This window comes from Fundulus heteroclitus, chromosome 6, assembly GCF_011125445.2.
Source record: "Fundulus heteroclitus isolate FHET01 chromosome 6, MU-UCD_Fhet_4.1, whole genome shotgun sequence".
Classification (NCBI taxonomy): domain Eukaryota; kingdom Metazoa; phylum Chordata; class Actinopteri; order Cyprinodontiformes; family Fundulidae; genus Fundulus; species Fundulus heteroclitus.
In genome coordinates, this window is record NC_046366.1 from 30636922 (window position 1) to 30664112 (window position 27191).

General features: G+C 38.7%; 1 protein-coding gene across 1 annotated transcript; it reads right to left on the minus strand.

Annotated features, from left to right (window-relative positions):
- Nucleotides 1-764: 764 nt before the first annotated feature.
- On the minus strand, nucleotides 765-12520 carry LOC105916715 (purine nucleoside phosphorylase). The gene is made up of 6 exons (XM_036138589.1): nucleotides 12358-12520; nucleotides 9990-10159; nucleotides 9772-9875; nucleotides 7905-8080; nucleotides 5571-5761; nucleotides 765-1559 (listed from the first exon to the last, which is right to left on the minus strand). Exons 1-6 carry the CDS (start codon nucleotides 12375-12377, stop codon nucleotides 1306-1308), a joined length of 915 nt encoding a protein of 304 aa, XP_035994482.1. The 5' UTR covers nucleotides 12378-12520; the 3' UTR covers nucleotides 765-1305.
- Between the last annotated feature and the right edge of the window lie 14671 nt (nucleotides 12521-27191).

Below are 27191 nucleotides of genomic sequence, written 5' to 3' on the forward strand. Positions count from 1 at the left end.
TTGGTGTTGAATAAAGATAATTTATCAGCCAAACGTGAAAAAATATATATCAGAGGAAGAGGATGTAGATTTTCTGAAAACGTCAGTCCACCAGTCATGTATTAAAAACAAATTATCATTTTGGGAAATAAAAAACATTTCTAAGTAGATGTTTTCTCCCTCAAGAATCTACTTTTATATTTTATAAAATGAACGTCAGTCCTGTTAAAAGGGCCCAAATGGCCTAATAATCGCTTGACGATTTTGAATCAGAAGCTTCTTAGATGAACATTAATTTTACTAGAAAAAGAAAAATATGGCAATAGAAAGCCTCCAAAACAATTGAACATGTAGAACTAAAACTGCCACGTTTTAAATGAAGGAATGGCCCATTAAAATAATTACTAAACTGCAGCAAGTCAAATAAAATTAATAAAATTGGTTTAAATAATATAAGAGCTACAAAATGTGTCAAATCAGTGTTAATTTCTCTTTATTTATTTATTTAATTCGCCCTTTGATTATCGAATTAAATACTTTATTTAACCATACTGTTATTATTATGGTTGCTGCCTTTCTTGGCATAGTAACCACTTTTTGACATTTAATGTTTCTGCATTTATTCTTGATGATGGTAAACGTAGTTCTCTCTAATTCAAGCATTACGATGTCGAAACACATTGATCTTCTGGGATTTCAAAGGAGTCAACAAATAAAAAAAAAAAAACCCTGCAAGGACAATGTCTGACCAAAATAAAATAAGATAATAAAATAAAAAAAACACATTTTGATTCCAGGTAATTTATTGGACAGTCGGAGCCTCGTTTGCAGAACTTGCAATAAAACACGAACAAAGTCCAGCCGGCGAACAGCGTCGCGCTTAAATACGTCCCCCGATCCCAAACACCACATAAATACGTTTTATAAATATTTCACGCTTCACTTCTACCGCCGTCGACATTTCATGCCGCCGTTCAGTGAGTCGGTTCGCTTCAATAAAAAAAAAAGTATCGTTCTTTGCCGATATCAGGGAATGCTGGAGCAATAAATAATTTGAAAACAAAGTCACAAACATGCTGAACGTTTAGAGAGAGGAGTGTGAGAGTCCGTTTAAATCGTGGTAACAGTCGGGAGAAATGCTTCTAGAACTGGCCTTGTGGTTTAAAACTCTCTTTTTAGCAGAACTGTAACGTTTTATAAATCCTCCGTCTGGGATCAGCAGCTGACCTGGAATCAGGCGCTGGAACGGTTTAGTCCTCCAGTCTGTCCTGCGTGTTTCAGATTAATGTCTGAAACACGCAGGGCAGCCGGCTCTGAGGTCCCAGCTCAGGACTTGTTCCGGTCGTTGTTGGCGTCGCTGTTGGCGTCGTCGTTCTGGTCGTCCTTCAGCCGAGCCACCATGGTGGACACCAGCACCTCCATCTGCTTGGCCCTCTGCCGGCCCGTCTCCAGGACCTCGTCGTGGTTGGCTCGCTCCTGGCTGTCGTAGTCCATCACCGCCCGGTTGGTGATCAGCGACATGGCGAAGCAGCGCATGCCGGCGTGCCGGGCGACAATCACCTCGTGAATGGTGCTCATACCTGCGGTGAAGACGGGGACAAAGGAACTCGTTAAACACGAGGCGTGGGCCAATCAGTGGCGTCCCCTTCCCCAACCCACTGGCTGTGCACTGCCAGTCAGCCGGCTGAACGAAGGGCGGCTACCAGCTCTCGCTTAAGCCGGTGTAGCACTGCAAAAACAGAACTAGAAATAAGTAAAATATTCTTAAAATGAGTGTATTTGTCCTTGTTTTGAGCAGGTAAATAAGACTATTTGCCAATGGAATAAGATTTTTGCACTTAAAATGGGAACAATTCATCTCCATCTTCTTATTTCAAGTGCAGGATGTCTAATTACCTTATTTTAGGGGTCAAAATACTCATTCCATTGGCAGATAATCTATTTTACCTACTCAAATTAAGGATAAATACACTAACTTTAAGAAAATTTTACTTATTTTTAGATCCATTTTTGCAGTGAGGTACCAGATTGACTCGGGCTGCCAGATCGTCTCGGGCGCTACCCGATGACGTCTACATATGGCAACTCAACTCAAACAAACTAGATTATGCGCCCGCGGTCTCCATTTGTTACAAATCAATTTTATTTTGTTAATTTACGGTTATTTTCCTGTAAATTAGTCGAGGCATGAAAACTTTTAACATCATTTTGGAATACTTGTGTGGTAGTCTGACAATTTAATCTGTAATTTTGCAGGATCAAATTTACAACCTTAGAGAAATTTAATTCCTCCAATTTTTTTTTTAAGTTGTGAAGGGAAACTAAACCATAAACTCATTTCATTTTTAATAAAAGTCAGCAGCCAAATTTAATTTTATCACGGCATTCATCACTGTAAAATCAATAACGTTCATTCCTCCTTTTTGTACTGATGTTGTTCTTTCTGATCACATGTTTTTTTTATTATTCCAGATGAAATTGTGATGAATTTGAGTATTTTTTTATTGTGGTATTTGGTACATTTAAGATCTATGCTGGATAAATTAGTCTGGCTAGCCCTTCCATTTTTGTTAACAATATTCTTCCAAACATTGAGCCAATTGTCAAATATTTGTTTTTTTTTTTATTTATTTGTAAAATGGCTTGAATATTTGTTCAAGCTTTTGAGAAAAAAGAAACCGCTTAATTAACTTAATAAAATGGATTCGTTACAAATGCAGACCACGGGCTCTATGTAGTTTGTTTGAGTGGCGTTGCCATAAGGTGACATCATCGGGAGGCGCATGGACCATGGCGATTTTCTTCGTAAAATTGTCCGTTTACAAACTGCAATCCCGCTCTCGAATAAAACCTACATCCCGCTATAATTACTTTAGTAAGTTGTCCAGACCAATTACAATATTTTGCGCAATTGAGCAAACGTTAAACCAACAATGTATAGTGACGTCATCAGAAGACGCAGGACCCGAGTCGATCTGGTACCTACACCGGGCGTACACTGTACGATTTTTTAGAACGGGTATAAGGGCAAAATATTATTGTAATCTGGGTAAAAAGCAAGTTTATGTGGAAACTACAACTACATTTACAGGGTGTTTGCTCTTTTTCCAAATTAAAATTCCAGACTTTTTCCAGACTTTTTTAAAACTGATATTTTTTTTCCCCAAGACCTTAACTTTATGTACTTGTATACTTGTGTGCCTACTGCCTACTTCATTGGTTGAGATTGTACAAACTGTTTATTAGAAATGTTAATTTTTATAGGCTAGTATTCAATGAACAAATGCATTATTCACAGTAAATTATGCTTTTACTGATGAAAACGTTTCAAAACATGAAAATCACAAGTACATGAATTTCACATCAAACAAGTGTTTGATTCCATTAGGCTAATACAGTACGTCACCAGTTAGGAAAATTATAGTTTTATAGCCTATCTTCCTAATTCTCATTTCACAATGCCTTTGAGCATACTGTATAATTCTACCATACATTTTTTCCCCATACTTTAAGACTTTCACACAAAATTCAAGACTTTTCAAGGTCTGGAAAACAACGTTTCAAAATTCCATACTTATTAAGACTTTCAAGACTTGCGCAAGCACCTTGATTTAACTGCTGTTTATTCAAAATCTTAGCCTCCAACTAATTACAATATTTTACACAATTTGCTATCTATCTATCTATCTATCTATCTATCTATCTATCTATCTATCTATCTATCTATCTATCTATCTATCTATCTATCTATCTATCTATCTATCTATCTATCTATCTATCTATCTATCTATCTATCCATCCATCCATCCATCCATCCATCTATCTATCTATCTATCAGTGTGCCTTTAGAAACGTACCTTCTTCCTCTGTGGTAACGCCTGTTTTATCTCCAGTCTCTGTCAGGATGAAGTTTCTCTGAGTGATTTCATCTCCAGCTACTTTAATAGTTTAATATTCCTTCCTTCCTTTGTTTATCCAGGCCTGGCCTCCTGCGCCGGATAAGTTTTATGGCAGGAAAAACTTTCAGATGCCTTAATAAGCCTCGTCATTGGACAAACTGCCTTGCTGCGGAGAGAAAGCCTGAACTCTATTTGAACTATCTGAAGCTATTTGCCTTCTGAGTATGAAGTTTGTAAAAACCAGAGTTAGAAAGAATAAAAAACTGACACTGAATTAATCTTAATCAATATCTGAGTCAGAACCATGTTTTATTAAGAAAATAAAAGACCAGATTCTGCCTCTTACATCCACGTGTGACGCACGGTGTTGCTACGGCTTCCCTGTTGGTGAAGGATGGAGCCAGCCTGACACTAAAGACATCCGCCGTGAACGTCTAGGAGAGGCAGGTCAGTGACGCTGAGCCACAAAGCGGCCCACCAGCTCCCTGCACTCAGCTTCCTGTCCATCTCTGATGCATCCAACGACTGCAGAGTCATCTGAGTGTTTATAGAACTAAAACAGTGTTCCTACAGCATAAGGCAAGTGAAATTCAAGACCTTTTTAATGCCACTTGAAATAAAAAGTTAAGACCAACTTGACGATAAAAAAGATAAACCTGGTTGCGACAACTTCAACTTCAACTTATTTTAACATAAACCATTACTTTCTGGGCAAGTAGACATGTTTAACATTTTGAAAAACATTCCATATAGGAAGAAAGCTAAAGAAAACACACAAATTACAGATATATTTTTTAACAACTACTGAACTGAATTCACAAAATTTGTTTTGTTCCCTACTAAAATAAACTATAAATCAGTTTTAAAAACCACAACATAACCAGTGCCAACTCTTTTTCCCAGCTATGGTCCGGCCGCAACAGTTTTTATTGGTTCCGCTATCGGGACGACCCAAAAATGGTTACATTGAGCCGTTCGGTAAATTAAAAAAAATATAATTGTGTCAATTATTTTACCGTTTGGTAAGGATTACAAAAATAAAATCCTATTTATGACAATTTTAAGACCTAAGAAAGACTAATGTAAGATATTTTAATGCCAATTAAGGCCTTAGTTTTATAATACAGAATTCAATGCCTTTTAAGACTTTTTAAGGATCCGCGGGAACCCTGTAAAAATAAGAAAGTTCTTCTTGAAATGAAAGTATTTTTCCTTGATTTGAGCAGGTAAATAGGACTATTTGCCAATGGAATAAGATTTTTGCACTTAAAATAGGAACAATTCATCTCCATCATCTTATTTCAAGTGCAGTTTATCTAATTAGCTTTTTTTAGGGGTAAAAATACTCATTCCATTGGCAAATAATCTTATTTACCTGCTCAAATCAAGGGCATTTCAAGAAGATTTTACTTATTCTCAGTTCTCTTTTTGCAGTGCAGGTTAGAGATTGAGCGATGCAGGTTTTTGTTAAGGCAGATGCTAATTTTTTTGCAGATGACAGGAGTCATCGCCTCCTTCTTTGGCCAGCTGGGTTGCTCTGGAGTGTCTTGGTTCCTCTGACCCCTGGCAACGCCCGGGTCTTATACTCCTGTTAATTTGCGCTTTTACAGAGAGTGAGGAATCAGCCACGCGGCTGAAATAAACTCCCAGGGAGTCGCGGCTGCAGGAATGTGTGTGAACGCGGTTACTTACCGACGGCGTCCGCCCCCATGCGGTGCAGCATGCGGCACTCGGCGATGGTCTCGAAGTTGGGCCCTCCGAGGACGCAGTACACCCCGTCCCGCACGAAGTCGCTGTAGCCGAGCTCGGCCGCCACGTCGTGGGCCAGCTGCCGCAGCTCGCGGTCGTAGGCGTCCGACATGCAGGGGAAACGGACACCAAACCTGGAGGAGGGAGGGCAAAGGTCTCAGCCAGTGGTTAAACAAAAAACAAATAAAGTAACAAAAGTGTGACTCAATGCTGGAATCCCTCCAGACGCAATACGGGACATTTCTGATATTTGGCAATGTTCCCGTAAAACGACGACAGCCTCATAAACCAATATAGCTTCCTCTTACAGCAAAGAATGTGATAATTGTTTAGCTAAAACGACATTTGATGAATTAGAAGGTCAGCTCTGTGGTCACAAGGTAAAAGGTCAGCTGGCAGCTAACAGCCCAGAGATATAATTACATGATAATTATTGGTATAATTGCAGGAGGTAATATGACTACCTGGCAGTAACAGCTTAAAATTAAGGCTGGAAGATATAGAAGAAAAAGCGTATTGATAAAATAGAAATCATATTGATCGATATAGATAATTATCAACAAATTCAAAACGTATATTTTAAGTGCAGCCCTGGTCATTTTATGCTGTTGCTTAAAGATCTATTGGTAACACTTTATTTGAAGGGGTGTACATAAGAATGACACTACAGTGTCATAAACATGACATAACACCTGTTATGAACATAAATGACTCTTTATGAATGTTTAGGACTGTTGTCATTAATTGTCATTCGGTAAATACTATTAAAGCAAAGTTGATATTGTTTTAAAATGTCTTTGTTATGACAAGCCCTTAACTTAACAAAACCCCAAGCCCTTAAATTAACCTAATCCCAAGTCAAGCCCTAAACTTAACCTTGTCTCTGTTAATGTCAAGTTGTCATGTTTATGACAGTGTAGTGTCAGTCTTATGCATTATGTATTCTTATGTATTTATTATGTTCAAATAAAGTGTAACCGATCTATTTATTATTTTCAAATAAAGTGTAACCGATCTATTTATTATTTTCAAATAAAGTGTAACCAATCTATTTTTAGATACTGAAGACACAAACACTGAATTCAACCAACTTTTTGCCAAGAAAAGAAACAATCACTGTTCTCTGAACTCTTTGAAGGGGGCGGAGCATGAGGAAGAAAAACATTTATTCTACTGAACTTTTTATTGACCCAGGTTGTGTGAGAAGCTGAGAAGAAAGGCTACAACAAGAAAGGAGGGCGAGGCCGGAGTAACCGAACCCTTTCCCGAGGGGTGGTGACGTCATCGCATACTTGAAACACTTTCAGTCAGCCGTTGGTTACAAATGGGTTGTAATCTGGCAACGCTTCAATGAAAATAAAAAACAGTGCAGCGAATGGTTTGTAAATAAAGTTAAACCGAATCCCAAACTGCTCTCCAGGGTTCCTACAGCATAAGGCAAGTTAAATTCAAGACTTTTTAAGACTTTTTAATGCCACTTGAAATAAAAAGTTAAGACCAACTTCACGATAAACAAGATAAACCTGGTTGCGACAACTTCACCCAAATGATTATTTTAACATAAACCATTACTTTCTGGCCCAGTAGACATGTTAAAGATTTTGAAAAACATTCCATATAGGAAGAAAGCTAAAAAACACACAAATTACAGATATATTTTAACAACTACTGAACTGAATTCACAAACTTTGTTTTGTTCCCTACTAAAATAAACTATAAATCAGTTTTAAAAACCACAACATAACCAGTGCCAACTCTTTTTCACAGCTATGGTCCGGCCACAACAGTTTTTATTGGTTCCGCTCTCGGGACGGAACCAATAATGGTTACATTGAGCCGTTCGGTAAATTTAAAAAAAATATAATTGTATCAATTATTTTACTGTTTGGTAAGGATTACAAAAATAAAATCCTATTTATGACCTGGTAACAATTTTAAGACCAAAGAAAGACTGATTTAAGACAGTTTAATGCCAATTAAGGCCTTAGTTTTATATTACAGAATTCAATGCCTTTTAAGACTTTTTAAGGATCTGCAGGAACCCTGCTCTCAGAGAGACCCACACTGGTGGGACCTGGTTTACTAAACAGGAGGTTGGCATTTTCTCCCCATAGCTTAGAGTTTTGTATATGGTTACAAAATACATCCTAAAGGTTCATCTCAGTTCTTTTTTACAGCAACAAGCTAAAGTTGCTGCTACACAACCAACTAAAAGCCGGCGTGGTTCCAAACAGAAACGCTCCCCCGCGTCGGTTTGTGCCTCCCGCCTCCAGCTACCTGTCGTCGTTGGGTCCGGCCAGCGGGTTGACTCCAGCGAAGCCGGGCATGTTGATGTGGTCCTTGATGATCATGAAGTCGCCCACTTTGTAGTCCTGGTTGAGGCCCCCCGCTGCGTTGGTCATGATCATCGTCTTGACGCCCATCAGCTTGAAGACGCGCATGGGCATCGTGATCTGGGTTCATGGAAACGGACAATTCAGCATCAACGGCTCCTCAGAGGCCATGATTGATCTTACTAGAACAGGAGGAGTCGGAGGTTCAGGTCTCCAAAACCCCCAATTAACTCTTTAGTAGGGCTGTGCATAAAAATCGATACAAAGATTAATATTGATGTTTTTAAAAAAAATAATAATATTGATATTCTGGCTTTCCATATAAATATACCTCCCAACTCCTAGGGGGCGATATTACAGCGCGCCATCACTGTTCACAGCGAGGAAGTGCAGGTGAGACAAATTTGAGGAATGGCTGACAGGATTTTAGAAGCGCCTTTGTCCCTAAAATCAGACGTTTGGCCACATTTCTGGTTTCTGTGATACGTTAAGTGCATTGAACCAAATGCACTTTATTTTCCTGTTAATATATCAGGGTTCAATAAATTGAACATAAATATAATATTTGAATGGTTTTGTTGATTGAATGACTTTGAGCATTAATTTGAAAGTAATAAACATCGATATTGGAGTTAAATCAAGCTGAGCTATATCGAGAATCGTATCGTATCGGCTCAGCCTAGGCCAGGGGTCGGCAACATGCGGCTCGTTGATCCCTCTGATGCGGCTCAGCTGGTAAAAATAATTATGTTGCGGAGCCGTTTGCCTCATGCAGGCAGTCGTTAATGCTGACAAACACTCCTCACCGGTTGGTGGCGGTAATGCGCACTGAAAAGATGTTTGTTTACCGCTAATAAACCCAAGAAGAAGAAGAACTGACGGCTGACTGGCTGCAGAGCGACATAAACGTCACGTCGAGGCGCCATTTTCAAATGCTGCTCCACAGTGACAGGTTCTCTGTCACTGTGGAGCACCACAGTGACAGAGAACCTAAAATAACACGGAGTCATTGATGAGGGTGAAGAGAGCTAAACAGCTGGATAAGTCGCTGCTTTATCTGATGTTTGTTAATTTTCAAAGTTAGGAAACGCGAACAGCGCTTGGCTCGGTGCTGTGAGCCGTCTAACGCAGCTGTTAGCTGGTTAATGACAGGAGCTCGTTTACACGAGTAACTTTTCCAGATGTGATTAAATGTGTTCGGATTAAAAGTAAAGAAAGTATTCAGAACGTAACGTTTATATGGTCTGAAAAATCAAATAATCCGACCATGATGCGCGTTTACTCGCACCAAGCTTTATTCAAAATAAAAACTCTTGACATTAGCAGAGTCGATGATTTCCGTAAAACAACAGTAGAAGTTTTCCACTTTGTGCAGAAAAAAACAACAAGCGCAGAGGTGCGTTGGTTCTGGTGCGGATCCATTCTGTGGCAAAAAAAACCTGTTATATGCAGATTTATTTAATTTAAATTTTCAAAAGGGTTTTGAGGCTCCCAGTGTTTTCTTCACTGTGTGAAACGTGTCCACATGGCTCTTTGAGTGGCTAAGGTTGCCGACCCCTGTGCTAGATGATACCCAGCCCTACTCTTTAGTGTAAATTAGTTTTAGGTCTTGTTATTTCCACCAAAGAAATACATCTGGGTGAAAATGATTTATTTACTGCAAGGCAGGTTAATCCTGCTCAACCAGTCAGCTGCGTCTGGTGGGATCCAGTTCTGCCTCTTTAGCTGTTGGGCAGAGGAAGACTGGCCTCCAGCAGTCAGGTGTCTGCACACGCCTTTAGCTCCACCAGCAGGTTTTTATTTCCACTCACCTTCTGGATGGGGTGACCTTCATACAGGTGGAACCTGCCCTGCATGCAAACACATGGCTTTCCTTTCAGCGTCCCAAACACCAGCTGGCCAGCGTGACCGCGCACTGAAACACACACAAACACAACATCAGCCTCTCCTGCTGTGTTTTTTTTTTTTTTTTTAACATGCAGATGTTAACAGGTGTTTTTTTTCCCACCCCCTCCTGGGTTTTGCATACCTGTGCTGTGGAGGAAGTTGGGAATGTCAGAGTACTTGAAGACCTTCTGATCCTTCAGCATGCCGGCCAGCGCGCTCAGGCCCGACCCGCACACGATTCCCACGGTGGGTCGCACCTGGGTCTGCGTCAGCAGCCAGTCGGCGGTGATTCTGCATTCCTCGTAGCTTCCACTGCGGGGAGGGGGGGGGGGTGGGGGGGGGCACGGCAAAGATAAGCAGCAAAGATAAGCAACAGCGATAACAACGACAAACAAGCCCAGTGGAGACAGGCGGATAAACAGCCGGATGGATGGATGAAGATCCTCAGCGGTTAATGTCACAATACAGCAGAGGGTCAAACCTACCAGGATGTCCCAACCTCAAATGTGTTGTTGTTGTCATGAAAAGGGACAGACGGGTTTGACTCCCTTTACTATGTTGTAAGGTGCACATGCCTGGTCATGCTCCTTTTACTCAACAGATAAGGCAAAAATAAGGAAATGTAACGAGTCAAAGGAAACTGTACAGTTCCCAGGCGCTTCAGAGATATTTACGTGAACACAAAGGGCCCCAGACAGGAGAGTAGAAAACGCCTCATTTCATGCTCTGCTTCCCAGTTTACAAGAGAAAACACATTAAAGTAGCTGAAAAAAATTCAGTTCAATTTATTTATATAGCGCTAATTTACAACACGTCATACAAATTGGTCAAAAAGTTTCATATTGATATTTAGAAATGTATGTTTTCAGTACTGACTAATATAAATTAATATAAATATAAATATGCTGGTGCGTGATGACGAGCAGCTACTCAGATTGCAGCGGGACTTAATAATCGTGTAATTAATTTTATCAGAGCTGTGCTTCCTTATATTTTTTAATTCCTGCTATGAATGAAAAACAAATCAAGCAAACATCTGTTTCAGCTGTTTAATTAGGATTAGGATTTCTACGTAATTCTGTAACCTTTATATTTATAGATAAGTTGACCAAAACATACATCTACAGCCAGGATCCTAAACATGTGATTTTCTGATATTTCCGGCATTCCCAGACTCCCATATTCCAAATATCCTGCTCAGTCTTTAGGCCAAATTGAAAACATAAGTAAAAAATGTTTAATGCGTTCTACTTTCATCTTTTTATAGGATTGGGCTGAATTATGTAGCACCATCAGAAAAAATACACTGTAAATAAACACATCTGATCGCCTACGCCAGGGGTTGCCAAACTTTTTATCTTTTAGAAGGGAATAAAGTCATAAACATGTGAAGATATAGAAGTAATTTTATGAGAACAGTCACCAAAAAGCGCAGTCTTCCCCTCTTGTGTTTCATAATGTTCTTTATTCTTATACATCTAATATTCTGACTTTATCCTCATAAATTTGTATTATGGCCACTGTTGATTAAAGAAAATAAACTACTGGCAACAGAGGAATATATTTCCACAAAAAATCTATTTATTTTACCTATTTTCAAGAAGAAAAGTTACACTTTTAATGATTAAAGGCATACAGACAAGTATATATCTGACATTTTAAAGTCGGGTGCTTTGATCATCACTTGGATTATCACGCGACCCCCACACGGTGTCTGGCCACCCACGTTGGGAACCCCTGGCCTAAAATGCACCTGCAAACCCCTTTAACACAACCTGTCACCTTAACTTAAAGTTGTGGAAACTTTGTCCACTTTACAAATACGATGAAACCCTTTTTAAAGCAACAATCAGATCTAAATATTTATTGTTTCCTGGCCCTACATGGTTGAGTCATCTCATCTCTCTTTGTCTCCTCCATCCTGAGCGCAACGTGCTCTGGGTCGGTCTCTGTCTGGTAACATGGAGACTGGTGGAGGCTGAGCCGCAGTAGCACACAGACGGCGGCATGTCTGCCAGCTGTGCGGCAACATGTGGCCGGATCCGGCACACAAGAGGGCGGGAAGCCAGCGAACACAGAAGCCGGTAATGAGTCGCTCTCTATAGTTGACGTAAACCGGTTAAAAAAAAAAAAAAAAAAAAAAAAAAACGACGAAGGAAACAATAAATAAAAAACAGCGATTTTTTTCCGGTTTAACCTCCAACTTAGCGTGTCGAAGGGCTAATAACCGAACTATTCCGAGTTTGGCCGATCTAGAGAGTTCGTCTTCCGTCCGTCTATTAACGTATTAAACCCACCGGACTACAGAGCGCCGGGGGGTTAGCTTACTTCCTCAGATGACTGACTTCAGCTAACGGTGTGTACGTGACCGTTTATAACGACGCGTTCGGTTAAAACCCGGTTTCAGGCAACTCGAACCGCTAAAAGTCGTTGTTTTTTTTTTTGTTTTTTTTTTTTTACAGGCTGGTAAAAATAAATAAATAAAACAATAAAATAAGTTTGTCGCTCACCCGCAGGTTGTCTCAGACATGATGGGAAGTGATGATGAGCTCAGCGGGATGTTCCGGTGTGTGTCTACCAGCGTTGTTCTGCTTTCCAGTAGGGAGAAATCAGTTTTTTAGATGTTTCGCACCCGGTTCGACTCCCCCTTGTCCCGCTCACATCCCCCCATACGTCACATCCCGCAGAGGGACGTAGGTGGCCTGATGACACGCAATCCGCCATATTGTGAGTGGCAAGTTCGCCTTAGAAACTAGAGCAGGGTCTACAACCTGTGGCTCTTTGGAACTTCCACAGTGGCTCTTAATAACTTTAGCTACAAATTATATTTTTATTATGGCATTTAAATGTAATAATGACAATAAATGCAGGTTTTAGCAGTTTTTTCTTGGAATAATTGCTTTTAATTTTCACAACAGCATGATGCTACAAGTGATAGCAATTTTTAATTTTAAATCAATATATTTTCATTATTTTGCAAACTATGATTTTTTTTTTTACATCATTATCCACAAATATCAAAATCCTGTCCTTAAAATAGACATTAACATTACCAAAGACAACATATTCCCTACAGGAGATCTTTATCAAAAATTATAAATTAGCTTTTTTCTCAAAAGGCCAGGCAACATTTGTGGCTCTGAAGTGGACTGTAGGCAAAATGGCTCTTTAGACTAAGGTTGCAGGCCCCTGTACTAGACCGCACCACCGAAGTTAACATTAAACTAATTTTGGTTACTGCAAGAGTGATATTTTCTGTTAATTCTAATAACTGAAAATCTTTTTTTTTTTTTTCAAAATCAAAATAGGACAGATCAACAAACACTAGTGAAGTAAAAATAAATTTGCCTCTGAAAATATCACTAAAGCACAAAATAACGATAATTCGGCATCTTTTTCTCATTATATATAATAAAAACATGGCGACGATGCTGCTGACATGCGGTCATGCGGCACCTGCTCATTTACTGGTTGATGTGTGGGCGTTGTACCAGCGTCATAGAACCGGTGCTGCGTTCAATAACTTCCGTAAAAATCACGAATGGATTAAATTACAGTAAAATAAAACGTATGTACACAATTAAACAACTTGAGGTATGTAATTATGATTATTGATAATCCGTCACAGTCACATTGTCTACCAAAAAACTTGCATCACGGCACTCGAACAGATTTTAGTTTTATGCCCAACTTGAACATGAAGGCAGCACAGAAACGCATGGTGGTGTTTCCATTGGTGCTGATGCAATCGCTCCACACTAGAGAAAAAGGCTTTAGATCTGGTTAGTCTATGTTATACCATAATAGCCTAATCTACCACATTTTAAAAACAATTAACTATATATTATAAGAAATATCATAAGATTTCATAAATAAATCACCCGTGTTGTGACATTTTTTAGCCTAAATAGTTTAGCCTATTTCATTTATACATATATAATAATACCTGATATAATGTGGTAAACTATTTAAGAAATGATTAAAATGATGCTGTTATTCACATTTATGCTTAAAGTAGACCAGGTTGTGCTTTGGGGTGGCGTGATATGAGCTCAAAATGGAAAGTTCTAGTCTTTCAAGCTGAGTGGAAACTCCCTGTTTTATTGACTCACCAACCACAATTTCACGTGTTTTTAAGTAGATGCCCAAACCGATGTCCCTTTGTGTATAGGAACAGATGTTTAACATTCAGAAGTTTGTAATGGAATTCCTTTATAAGGTATCAAGGACAAAACAAAACAATTATTCTAATAAAAAAAATATCAAGCTGTGCTCCTTTTAGAAATTGGAAATGTTTCTAAAGAAGTAATAACAAAACTCACGGTAGGTTTTCCAGAAAACACCAGCAGCCATCTGTGTTTGAAGCAGACAGCATAATGGAATTAATAGCCAGCAGGAATGTCTGTGCAAAGCACGGCATGTTGGCAGTTTCAGTGCTGTGAAAACTCTCCCACTTGGTCAATTTACAACCAGAAACCTTGGTGTATTTCACTGGGATGTTTTGCGATCAGTAGAAAATATTTCAGAATTGTAAAGTTCAAGGAAAATATTTCTGAGAATGTCTCCATGAGCTTTGCACATCTAGAGACAGAACATTTATCTCATTCTTCTTTGCTAAGCTCAGACGGGAAGACTAATGTCTGTGAGCAGCATGTTTTAAGCTTTTCCACTGATTCTTCATTAGAATTAGGCCTGGACTTTGACTAGGCCATTCTGACACATGGAACAAACTTTGATCAACGCCATTCCACTGTAGCTCTGTCTGCATGTTTTATGTTGATGTCCTGCTGGAAAGTGAACCACCACCCTGATCTAACGTCTTTTTCAGCCTTTCTTTCAGGATTGTCCTTTATGTGGCTCCGACCATCTTCCCATCAATTCTGAGCAGCTTCCCTGCTGAAGACAAGCAGCGTGCAGCATGTTTCCCCCACCACCATGTTTCAAAGGGTTTATGCTATGCTTAGCTTAATGTGCAGATTTGGTTTCCCACCACATATAGAGATTTGCAGGCCTAAAATCATCTATTTTGATCTCATCTGACTAGAGCATCTAATTCTACATTTCCTGTGTTCTCTGCAAGGCTTTGACGTCCTGTCATACTTTTTCACTTTTCAGACAATGGATTGAACTATTGTCTATGAGATGTTTTAAGCTTTGGACACTTGTTTAGAAACCAGCCCGTGCTTTAATCGTCTCCAGAACTACTTTTGTGGTGGTTTACTTAGTCTTCGTGGTACTGGTTGTTCGCTAAGACTTTAGACTTTTCTTTATTTGGTCCCCAAAGGGCAATTTCTTGACAAGTAGTAGTCGCAGCCATCACATAATGATACAAGGAATTACACAAACAACTGACAAGACAGGAAGATAAGAGGCAGCTTCGTAAATGTCAAAAGAGATCAATCTAAAATACATCTTAGAAAGTTATTAACTAGAGCTAAAACTGAAGGTAAAACACAGCAATTTCAGGGCATTTATATCTACATTTTGTTTAAAAAGCCAGTGAGTGTAGGGATGAATGCGTTCTCTAATAAACCCCTGGGGCCTTCATAGAAAAGCTGAATTTACACTAAAATAAAAATACACACGGGTACACTCATTTTACTTATAGGGGAGCTTTTGATGGCAGCTGGCTGGACTAGGCTTTTCTACAGGAACATCAACAAAGAACTGCTGAATAAAAATGAACACAACTAGATTTTTATTTGCAAAAATCATTTTATTCACATATATATCCTATTCCTTCCACGCCCCAGTGATGGGCTAATTTATGATGGTCTGTAATTTAAAGTCCTAAACGAAACACACTGAGGTTTTTGGATGACGAACTGTGAAAAACAGGAGTGTCAATACTCTGGCAAGGCTCTGTGCCCCTGAGTTTAAATTGATTTGAATGCAGTGAAAGCAGCACAGAGCGGCCACTGTTGGGCGCCCGGCTGTTATGTAACTGCTGATTTATATTCACACAGTTTGGCGGCTGTGTATTCTGACATGCTAACCCGGACCTGCTGCTCTCACGCTGCAGACAATTAAGGGAAGTGTCTCCAAAGAAGGAAGTTTACACAGACAACTCAGAACATACAGCAGAAAGCAGTTTTTTTTATTTATTAGATTATTGTTTGTTCAAAAAGCCATATTCTACTATTCTATTCTTTTAATTCATCTCTTAAGTTACAATAAGTGACTCTGTGGAGAGATAAAGTCTTTATCGTACTCATTGTGACCTGTTAAATGTTTTCTTTTCAATGCATCCTGTTCATTGTATTTCTGCCCAGATTTACTAAACAGGTTTCATTCTGCAAACTTACTGTTATTTAGGAGTACATATTTTTTACAAGTGTTTTAAACTTGAGGGTGGGGGTTTGGTTGTGTCTGGGGCAGAAAGAGGGACACGTCTGATGCAATGAATCTCAATTTTAGCTTCGACATTCAGAAGTTAGGGCCAGTATTTGGTGTTAACAACATCAAAGCATGAATCTGTCCTGCCTTGTGTCAACAGTACAAGCAGTGGTGTAATGGTGTGGTAAATTATTCTGCTTGCAAACTTTGGGCCCAGCTGAGCACCATTTTAAAACACCACTGTACACGTCCCTTTATGGTCACTGTAACCAACTTCTGATGCTGCTTCTAGTCATATAATGCACCATGTCACAACAGTCAAATCATCTCTAAATGTTTTTTTAAACACAGCATTGAGTCCACTGCTGGAGATAGGCACCAGCACCCAGTGACCCTGCTCAGATAAGTGGGTATAGATGATGGATGGATGCAACTTTGTGGATATAATGAAACAGAAGATTTGCGTTGTACATTTGCAGCCCATAAATCTGCACCGACTGTATGGTGATCTCGTGTGAATGTGGATCAGAACTATTAGGAATGTCTCTAACACCTTGTTGGATCCATGTCCAGTGGATCAGGGAGGTTCTGAAGACTAAAGGTAATCCAAACAGCTGCTAACAGGGTAAACTAAAGCAGCCAGTAAGGGTATTTATTAGTGTTGCGCCAATGCCATTTTTTGGCCCCGATACCATACTGATACCATCTGTTTGAAATTGATGTGTGTGTGTATATATGAAGAACTGCATACTACGTACTTTGGGTAGTAGAACTTTTTATTGCCTACCTGGAATGGGTGAAAATAGTTGAATAAACGTTTGGCTCTCAAAGGCCAAAATAGTGCAACATTCGTGAAATTATAACATGTATGATAGTAGTGCAACAGTAAGACAGTAAAATTACATTAATAATTGAATAATCTTTTTTAAACTCTGAGTTTTGGCTCTCAAATGCCAAAATAGCGCAACTTTCATGAACTTATATAACATGTATAATACTAGTCGGGAGAGAGAAGGCTGCGTTCAAGTGACATACAAACATCAAAATGGTATCGGTGCCCTATTTGTTGGTACTCGCCGATACCGATACCACCATTTTAGTGCTGGATCGGAGCCCTGTCCCATACTGGTATCAGTATTGGTGCAACACTAGTATTTATCAGCACTTCTGACAGTTTGTATCTCATTGAGTCATAGGCACACACAGTACTGTTTGTGAATATGTTCCAGTGGTGTTCGAATGTGAAGAAATACATTTTTAATTGTATGTATTGCTAATTCAAGTTAACACCAAAACAAATAGCTAATCCAAAGGATTTTTCCACATATCATGCTGTTATATTGCATTACTAATACAACACTTCTCAGTGGGAGTATGGCATCATTCCCCAATCCAAGCTTGGACAGCAAACACAAATGAAATGCACCACAAATTGTTATCACACTCTAATTTACCCAACAAATGCCTAAAAATTCCATGAAACCTCTTTCTTTAACTCATTAAAGGACTTGCATCTATGTCTGTACTAATTTCTGACTCGACACATGATATTCAAGCATTTCATATAATATTTAGGATAATCAGAGTTTTTCTATCTTCTTGTTTTATACTTTTCTTGGCAAAAAATATAACATAAGCAATTAAAAAAAATAAAAATAATTGAATAAGCTTATATATTTTTTAGTGGTTTTAAACAATCACGTTTTGGAAAGCAGGCAGAGAAAAATGACTGTTGCCTGTGGCTCTGCTGTAATGTTTGTACAGATTTTCTTGTCACGCAAGCACGTATGGCAGTTGAATGCCTCAACCCGTCTCATATCACAGGTTATTATACTGGAATGTGGCCTTAGATGGTAGCGGATCCCGGATGTACCAGACAGGCTTTAGAGCTAACTGTGTTCTAACTCTCTAACTGTGTCTTTATTTTGTGTTATTGTTTTGTCATTTCATCATTTGTGTTTGAAAAAGTGATCCACTGAGTCTAGAGAATAATTCACACTAAAATACTACTCGAGATCTTAGAATTTATTTTACATAAAGACAGGAAATCGAAAGCTACAGAAGCAGCAGATGTTATTATTCGTTTGTATGATACAGACAGTTGACATAAAATAACATAAATCTGTCAAACTTAGACAAAAGGGCATTTTTCATATTTTCTCTTCTGTGTTTTTTTTTTTTCCACATTCAAAATCTCAATTTAATTAAATTTTATTTTAATTATATAGCACCAGTTCACAACACGTCATCTCAAGGTACTTTACATAGTCAAATTCAATCAAATCCTCCAGACAGATTGGTCAGAAAGTTTCCTCTCTAAGGAAACCCAGCAGGTTGCATCAAGTCTCTCCAAGCAGCATTCACTCCTCCTGAAAGAGCGTAGAGCCACAGGGAGAGTCGTCTACATTGTTGATGGCTTTGCAGCAATCCCTCATACTGAGCATGCATGAAGCGACAGTGGAGAGGAAAACTCCCCTGTAACTTAAAGGAAAACCTCCAGCAGGACCAGAACCAGGCTCAGTGTGAACGCTCATCTGCCTCGACCCACTGGGGCTTAGAGAAGACAGAGCAGAGACACAGAAAGCACAGAAGCTCACATTGATCCAGGAATCCTTTCACAGCTTACAGAACGGCAGACCAGGTGTACCTACTATGAAGATGGAAAAAACGGAGAGAACATTAAGTTAAAAAATTAAATAACAACAAATAATGCAAAATTGGAGAACAGTGGGAGAACTCAGTAGAGTGAGAAAAATAGGCTCTGATGTCCTCCAGCAGCCTAAACCTATAGCAGCATAACTATAGAGATAGCTCAGGGTAACATGAGCCACTCTAACTATAAGCTTTGTCAAAAAGGACAGTTTTAAGCACATTTATGAATTTGAAATGCAAGGGATTAAAACTGATCCTGAAATTATTTATTTCCAACTATAGCTCCAAGATGCTAATATTTAGAAACAGCTTGAAATCTCTCCATAGAAACCAAAACTTCTGACTTGACCCTAAAGCTGTATGTCTTAGAGAAAACATATAACTTAATGTCGATACCTTGAGTGCATGTAGCACAGATTTAAACATACTTTACCTACTCATATAAAGTTTATGTACTCATTTGGAACTTGTGTCATACTGTAACCATATGTATTAACTACTGGACGATCTGCAAACATGTGAGTGTTTCAATTAAAACAAATAAATGAAAGACAATTGAGATAAAATGGAAATAATGGGCTGAGGACAGATCTGTGTGGAACACCTGTTGGTAACTTCACAGCAGTTGATTTATGTTTGGACGTTAAAAGCTGAACTCATTCTCAAGCATGATTCCATCTTGTTAAGGAAAAATTAAAACCAAATCATTCAGATGTAAAAGCCATTTAATTCAATGTGTAAAATGTTTCAACGAGATCAAGAAACAAGATGTCTGACACCTGGCCGTGTCTAACACATGTTGAACTCACAATGAAAACTTACAGTAATGTCATCATCTGTAGTACAGATATTTAGACATGACAACAGTGATTATGGTTTTATTTTTATTTGCTGCTGAAATAACTGTTTTATGTGCGTAAAGACCCTCTGGATGATCTTAAGATATCAGCACTGACTTTCCTGCTTTGATTAAAGTAGCTCCCAGCGACCTTGAACTGTAAATTTCAACTAAACTAATAAATGTTGCTTTTATTCACCTGCGAGGCCAACTGACATCAAACAAAAACGCTGATTCAGCGATTCGCACAGCTAATTCCATATTTGGCTTTGAGGCAAAACTACTGTGAGTTTTAAACACACAGTCTGCTTGTATGATAAAAAAATATCAGAATGAAAACTTCTGGATCTCTGAAGGTCTTTCATTGTTTTTTTGTCTAATTTTTAGTCCAGTAAAAGGCCATTTCAAAGGTATTATTGAAGTTATTTTTGTGTTCTTCATTTTCTTTAGCTACAAGCAGCTTAACTTTGGTGTCTTTAGTCACATTGACTAGACAAAAAGCTTAAAATAGCTCATATGCAAAAAGCTTAAAGGTTTATGGTTACATTTGGTAGCTCTGTTGCATTTCAGGTTCAAATCCCAGCCTGGTGTCTTTCTGCATGGAGTTAGCATGTTCTCCCTGTGCATGTGTGGTTTTTCTCCGGTTACTCCAGCTTTCTCCCGCAGGCCAAAAACTTGACTGTTAGGTTAATTGGTCTCTCCAGATCATCCTTAGGTGTGAGTGTCCATGTGGTATTGCATTGTATGGGACAGTCCTGCATGGACAACTGGGTCTAGATAATAGATGAGTAAAACGTTTGAAAGACTAGGAAACTATTAATCAAAGCTTCTTTAAACAGTTACAAGAGGAAATGTAAAAACACTTTGGTTGGGTAGATATTTTACACAACAGACTTTAGTTTAAGGACAAGACATACATTCTTATAAGGGGTACACAAACTTAACCCCTAAATGATTTTTACCTCTGTTGGAGGTAAATTTAAAGTAAACTTTTCATTTTACCAACATGTTTCTGTCTGTCTGGCTGTTATATTTCCATGTTGATGTAGAGGGGCAAAAGTCATGAGTTAAATCTAAAGCCAAAGAGCTGAAATGTGAAAGATTAGTGTGATGGCAAAGATGGCTTCCAGCCTCAACGATTTGGAGCTGATCAACAAAAACGAATCATCAGTGGAAACAAGGAATAAGTTGATCAACAATTGAATGAAGAGTGTTTCAATGATTTTTCCATTCCATAGTCAACCTGCTATTGTCTAAGTACAGTGTAAATAACAACGAATATTGACAACAAATTTGAGCAATGATTGTTTCTTAACAGCGTAGCAAAAACAATTTCAGATAGGAATTCAATAGAATTTGTCTCTAGAAATCTTGATACCTGGAAACGGAGCCACTAAACAGTCAGATAATGCCACTTGTAATCCATGGAACAACCCATCAACATACACATTCAATCTGCTGCAGCACTCAGAAGCTGCATGAAGCCCTAAAGGTAATGCATCCTGGTAATAAATCTTCCCCAACGTTTGCTATCCTGACAGTACAAATCAATAGATTCATGTGATGGGAGCACATGGACCTGATTGCCTGGAGGCTTTACTGTTACTCACATCATTTGTTTTTTCCTTTTATTCTCAGGATATCCAGTTCCAGTGCTTTAGCCTTACAAAGGGAACACTCTCCATTATATCTCTTCCTTTCTGGGAGCTCAGTTTACCTGCACATGGATACCAGTCAGGGTCGGTCCCATTTCTAGCTGTAAAACTGGTTTTATTCAAAGTTTAAGCAGGGGCTGGGTTAAAAAACAAAATCCAATATATGTTGATGGACATGCTTTAGTCTGTTAATATATTTACTTTGATGGGCTGTCATTTTACAAATACTTTTCTAAAGTCACTTACAAGAAAGGGTAATCAAAAATATTAGTGTTTATTTCTGTGGTACTCAGTAAATGATCATCAAAAAATGCAAAAATAAAAAAGAAATGCTATTGTTTAAATCCTCATGCTAAACAACATTAAAAGAAAAGGTTAGCATGAAGATTTTTATTTAATACGATTTGAGGGCATCTTATATGTATACTCCAGTTACTCCAGTTAAACTAAATCTAGTTAATTTAATTTAGTCCAGTTCAGTTCAAATCTATTTAGTTCCCTTTAATTAGATAATTTTTCAGTTTAATTAAATGTTGTTCGGTTAGATTAAATTCAGTTCCAACCAATTAAACTCAGTTTAAATCAGTCAAAATATGTTGAGCAAAACTTTATTCAGTTTTGTTAAATCTAATTTAATTAATTTCGGTTTAATTCAGTTACAATCAAATAATTTTAAATCATTTACACATGGCTGCCTTCAGGGAGGTTTTCTGGACATATCTGACTGGGAGGAGAGCCCATGGTGAAACTAATGGTTAAAATTTTGTTTTATTACATCTAAATATGATTTTATACACATTCAGTTGTATGTAATTTTTCTAATTGCATTGCACTAGAAACCCAACACCTCTATGTCAGGAAATGTTGCATAACCTTGTGCCCAGCGATACCAACCCTATCCTGTAAATTCGTTTCTTCTCTCAGGCCAACCTAATTAACTTTATTTTCAAAAAGAAGGAAGAAAACTCCTCAAGATTTGAATTTAGGAGTTGCTGTGTTTTGCAGTCACGGTCATTCCCTACTGAAACCATAAACTATAATTTAGCATCAAACGAAACAGTCATTTTGAAACAAAGGCACTGACAAAATGTTGTTTTTTTAGTCCAAAACTGAGAGGTCTCAGCTCACAGACAGGTTAATGCAAAGTTCATTTGTTTTAAAATGAAAAACTGATATCTGCTGCTATCTAGTGGTCAATCCTGAGCACAAACAAAATAATGAAATTGTATTTTTCCTTTATGTAGACATAATGTTTGAGGTTATTATTACTATTTAAAAATATTTAGCAATTTGCCAGAACTGCTGAAAGCCACGCTGGGATTTTTGATTGTCATGTGCAAAGTTATTTTCAATGCAATTTTTAATGTTCAACCAAAATAATATGATATGCTGTCCTAAATAATAGACCTGCATTTCATCTAGAAAAACCAACAAACCCAACATCTCCTGCATAAACGCAAATGAGTTAGTCTTTATTAAAGCTTTTCTGCAGGGCCACACAACTCTTTGTGCCCTGATGCCACTGCTTTTAGGTCAAACTGGCCTGACTTAAACCGGCACAGGAAGGAAGCGAAACGGCAAAAACAGAAAATCAATATGCAGGAGGCAGGACAGAAAGAGCAGCGTGAAAGGCCTGAGAGAGGCAAGAATAAAACGGAGGTAACCTCACCAGCAGCGGCGTTTCCAGCCAAAAGCACTGGCTGACCCCAGCAAACACACACACACACACACACACACACACACACACACACACACACACACACACACACACACACACACACACACACACACACACACACACACACACACACACACACACAGTCTCACATCATGCACAGAGGATGTGGTAAACAGCTGATTTTTTTCTGGGGACTTAGTTTAACAAGTATGTGAAAACGTGATCACATGTGAGTACATTCCAGGTCAAGTGACATGTTGGGTTTTCAGTCATCGTCACGTACAGACGTCGGAGTTAAAGGTCCGAGTCCGAGGCTCTTTTCCTCCCCACGATAGAGTTCTTACTGTTGACCCCATGAAAGGTCAAGGAAAAGTAGCCAGAAGCTGTTATTAAGGGTATTTGGATGTATTTCTGGATACCTCTATGTGCGATGGCTGAACCCAGCTGCAGCCTACACCCTGTGAATCTCCCTCAAACCTGTTGCCCATTTCCAGCAGTCATTGGGTGAGCTGTAGGGTACACCCACTGAGCTATATTATACATTGGAGTGAAAATGCCCGCTGTTAGAACAAGTCGCTTTGAAGCCACCAGCCGCCATATTGGTACTCCCTATTTTCCTCCAGCAACTTGGGAATATGTGCACTATAGCATCGAATAACGAGGGTTTTCTCATGTTCAGGGGGGCTTAAGACTTTTAAAATGTCAAATGCCATATACTTTTATGTTATTTACTAAAACTCAAGTACAGAGAAAGTCATGTGCTGAAATATTTTGCATTGTATTTTTTTAATATATATATATATATATATATATATATATATATATATATATATATATATATATATATATATAATGTTATATGTAATGTAATATTTCAGCACCTAATTTCCTAGTAGTTGATAGTGTTAGTACATCCACTGACTGTAGAATTACCTGTGAAACGTTTTCACTCAGCCAGAAAACTGCTTGTTGTTGCAACCAAATCCTATGGCATTCTGTGAGAGTAGGGAATAGCAAGATGGCGGCCAGTGACTTCAGTTTTTCGGCAAAATCAGCACTCCAGTGTATTATATAGCTCAGTGGTTACACCCCGGACACGTAGCCAATCCAGTCACAGACTGTTTGAGCCGAAATACTGAAGTAAATGTAGCTTTTCAATGATGAGCTCATTTATTCAAATGCACTTACTGTACATGTGGGGAAATCCCACACAGAAATAAAAAAAAAACTCCACACAAAGGGACCCCCTACCAGGATCACAGTATTGTCTTAATGTGTATAGGTCTCAATAATAAGACATATACCTTAATTTGAGAAAAATTGTTTCAATAGCTTGTTAGCAAATTTGAGAGGGGTCAGTCTGGTGCATTAAAATGTGGGGAAACAACGCTGTATTTATTAGAACGTAACAAAAGATGTTACAGAAAGTTTTTGTTTGTTTATTTTCTGCAAAAATGTCGTCTTTAATGAATAGGACTTCGATATTCTACTGGGAGAAGTCTGCTGTTTTTATCGATTAACCTTTTTTAGCAGATGTTTTTTAGAACGATTTTCTCTCGTTGAGCTGAAACAAGGCAAAAATCAAAATGTGACTGTTTGAATTATGACTCATAATAAATTCGGCGGAAATCGACCACAACAGAAACAAAACTGAGAGAGGCTGTTGCTGCGACGTACGTTCGGTTTCCTGGGTACGAGCTCAGCAACCGCTGCACTATTATGACTCACAAGTTGCAGAAGTGATCCCGCCTTAGACTGTGTTGGAAATGCAGGTTTTTTTTTTTGTTTTTTTTGTTTTTTGCATGCAGTTTTCCTTCCAGAATCTAGGTGGCCCATAAATATTTCTGGTTTTGGAGGTATTATTATATCAATGCAACCGGACTGAATGATCTAGTCGATCATTCAGTCCGGATGATGCTACAGCGTAGAGACCAAGCAACCCCAGTCCTGCATGAACGGCTAAAAAGTCAGGGAAACTTAAATATTGTCTTAACGGTATTTTGTTCTTACGGTTTCTAGAAGACATGAGCTCTAAAAAAGTTTACTTCACATTTTGCTCTCAGAACTGGGTCATAAACGTAACCCAGGTTCACGGTAGTATGAGGGGTGACATTTGGGTACGTTTGTGTGGAGGCTTCTCAGCTCAGGCAGCGACACCAAACCATGTTACTTCCTGTCAGGGAGCTTCAGCGGGGTTATGTTCAACCCACAGAGGAAATGTGACGCGTTTTTCTTTTTTTTTATGTGTTTGATAAACCGTAAGTGGGGCCCTCCATGCACAGAGCCTTGTGAAAATCTGCCGACTCGTTGTCTTTTTCTTTACATTGACACTTTGCTCAATGTGACTTGCCTTCGTTCTCAGCCCCCTTTACTCTGATGCTCCTAAATCTAATTTAGTGCCACCAATTGTCTTCTGAATTTACCTGAATGGCGTGTTTCTGTGTGTAATTTGATGCAAGTATAAATGCACCTGTTTTGTGGAGGCCTCAGAGGGTTGTTAAAGAACTTTAGAGGACAAACAGCGTCATGAAGACCGAGGAGCACAGCAGACAGGTCATGGAGGAACTTGTGGCGAGGTTTATTGCAATGCATTGCATTGCATTGCATTGCATTGCATTGCATTGCATTGAAATGACTGTTGTCATTTCAGCTTTTAACTTTTTGCTCTCTCTCTTTTTTCTTCATAGAAGGTACACCTGGTCTGGCATTCTGTTAACTGTGACATCATCCAGGGAAGACAGATCATCCGCTATTACCATCTAATGTAGAACAGATTACTGGATCAATGTGAGCTTCTGAGCTTTCTGTGTCTCTGCTCTGTCTTCTGTAACCCCCAGTCGGTCGAGGCAGATGACCTTCCCGTTAATAGGGAGTTTTTCTTTCCACTGTCGCTTCATGCTTGCTCAGTATGAGGGATTGCAGGTGACTCTCCCTGTGGCTCTACGCTTCTCCAGGAGTGAATGCTGCTTGGGACTTTGAAGCAATCAACTCTTTCCCTTATATAGGACATTTTTGACCAATCTGTATAATCTGATTGAATTTGACTTTGTAAAGTGCCTTGAGATGACATGTTTCATGAATTGGCGCTATATAAATAAAATTGAATTGAATTGAATTGAATCATGCTGCATGTGGATGGATGCAGCTAAACACAGTAATCCAGCAGAATACATGCCTGAGGTTCACCTTCCAGCAAGACAATCACCCTGAAATTATGGTCAGATCTGCGATGGTATGGTTTAAATGAAAGCATATTAATTGTTAAAGTGACCCATTCAAAGTCCAGTCCAAAATTCATCTGGAAATCTGTGGCAAAACATTGAAAAAAAAAATTATGTTCAGACTCTTACCATCCAGTCTAACTAACTTATTCAAAAGAAGAATGAGTAGTATATAATGCTCCAATAAAATAAAGTACAATCAACAAAACTAAAGGAACAATTTTAAATCGGAGTATAAGATCAAGTCAGTTAAAGTCCTGTAATCTTGAGCTGGTCAGTTCAGCAGCAGAGGGGCTTGTCAATCATTGTCGGCTGTTTTGCTGTTGATTCATTTAACAACTGGTGCAATAACGAGGAAATCAACAAGAGGGATCATATTTCTCCAGTTTTAGCTTCCCTTCATTGGCTTCCTGTTAAATCAAGAATAAAATTTAAAATTCTTCTTCTAATGTATAAAGCCTTTAATAATCAAGCTCCATCATATATCAGAGCTCTGATTACCCCGTATGTTCCTAACAGAGCACTTCGCTCTCAGACTGCAGGTCTGCTGGTGGTTCCTAGAGTCTCTAAAAGTAGAATGGGAGGCAGATCCTTTAGCTATCAGGCTCCTCTCCTGTGGAACCAACTCCTAGTTTTGGTCCGTGAGGCAGACACCCCGTCTACTTTTAAGACTACTCTTAACACTTTCCTATGTTGACAAAGCTTATAACTAGAGTGGCTCATGTTACCCTGAGCTACCTCTATAGTTTTGCTGCTATAGGCTTAGACTATTGGAGGACATCAGGGCCTATTTTTCTCACTCTACTGAGTTCTACTGTTCTCCAGTTTTGCATTGCATTGCATTGAAATGAATGTTGTCATTTCAGCTTTTAACTTTCTGTTCTCTCTCTTTTTTTCTTCATAGTAGGTACACCTGGTCTGACCTTCTGTTAACTGTGACATCATCCAACTGGTTTCCTTATAT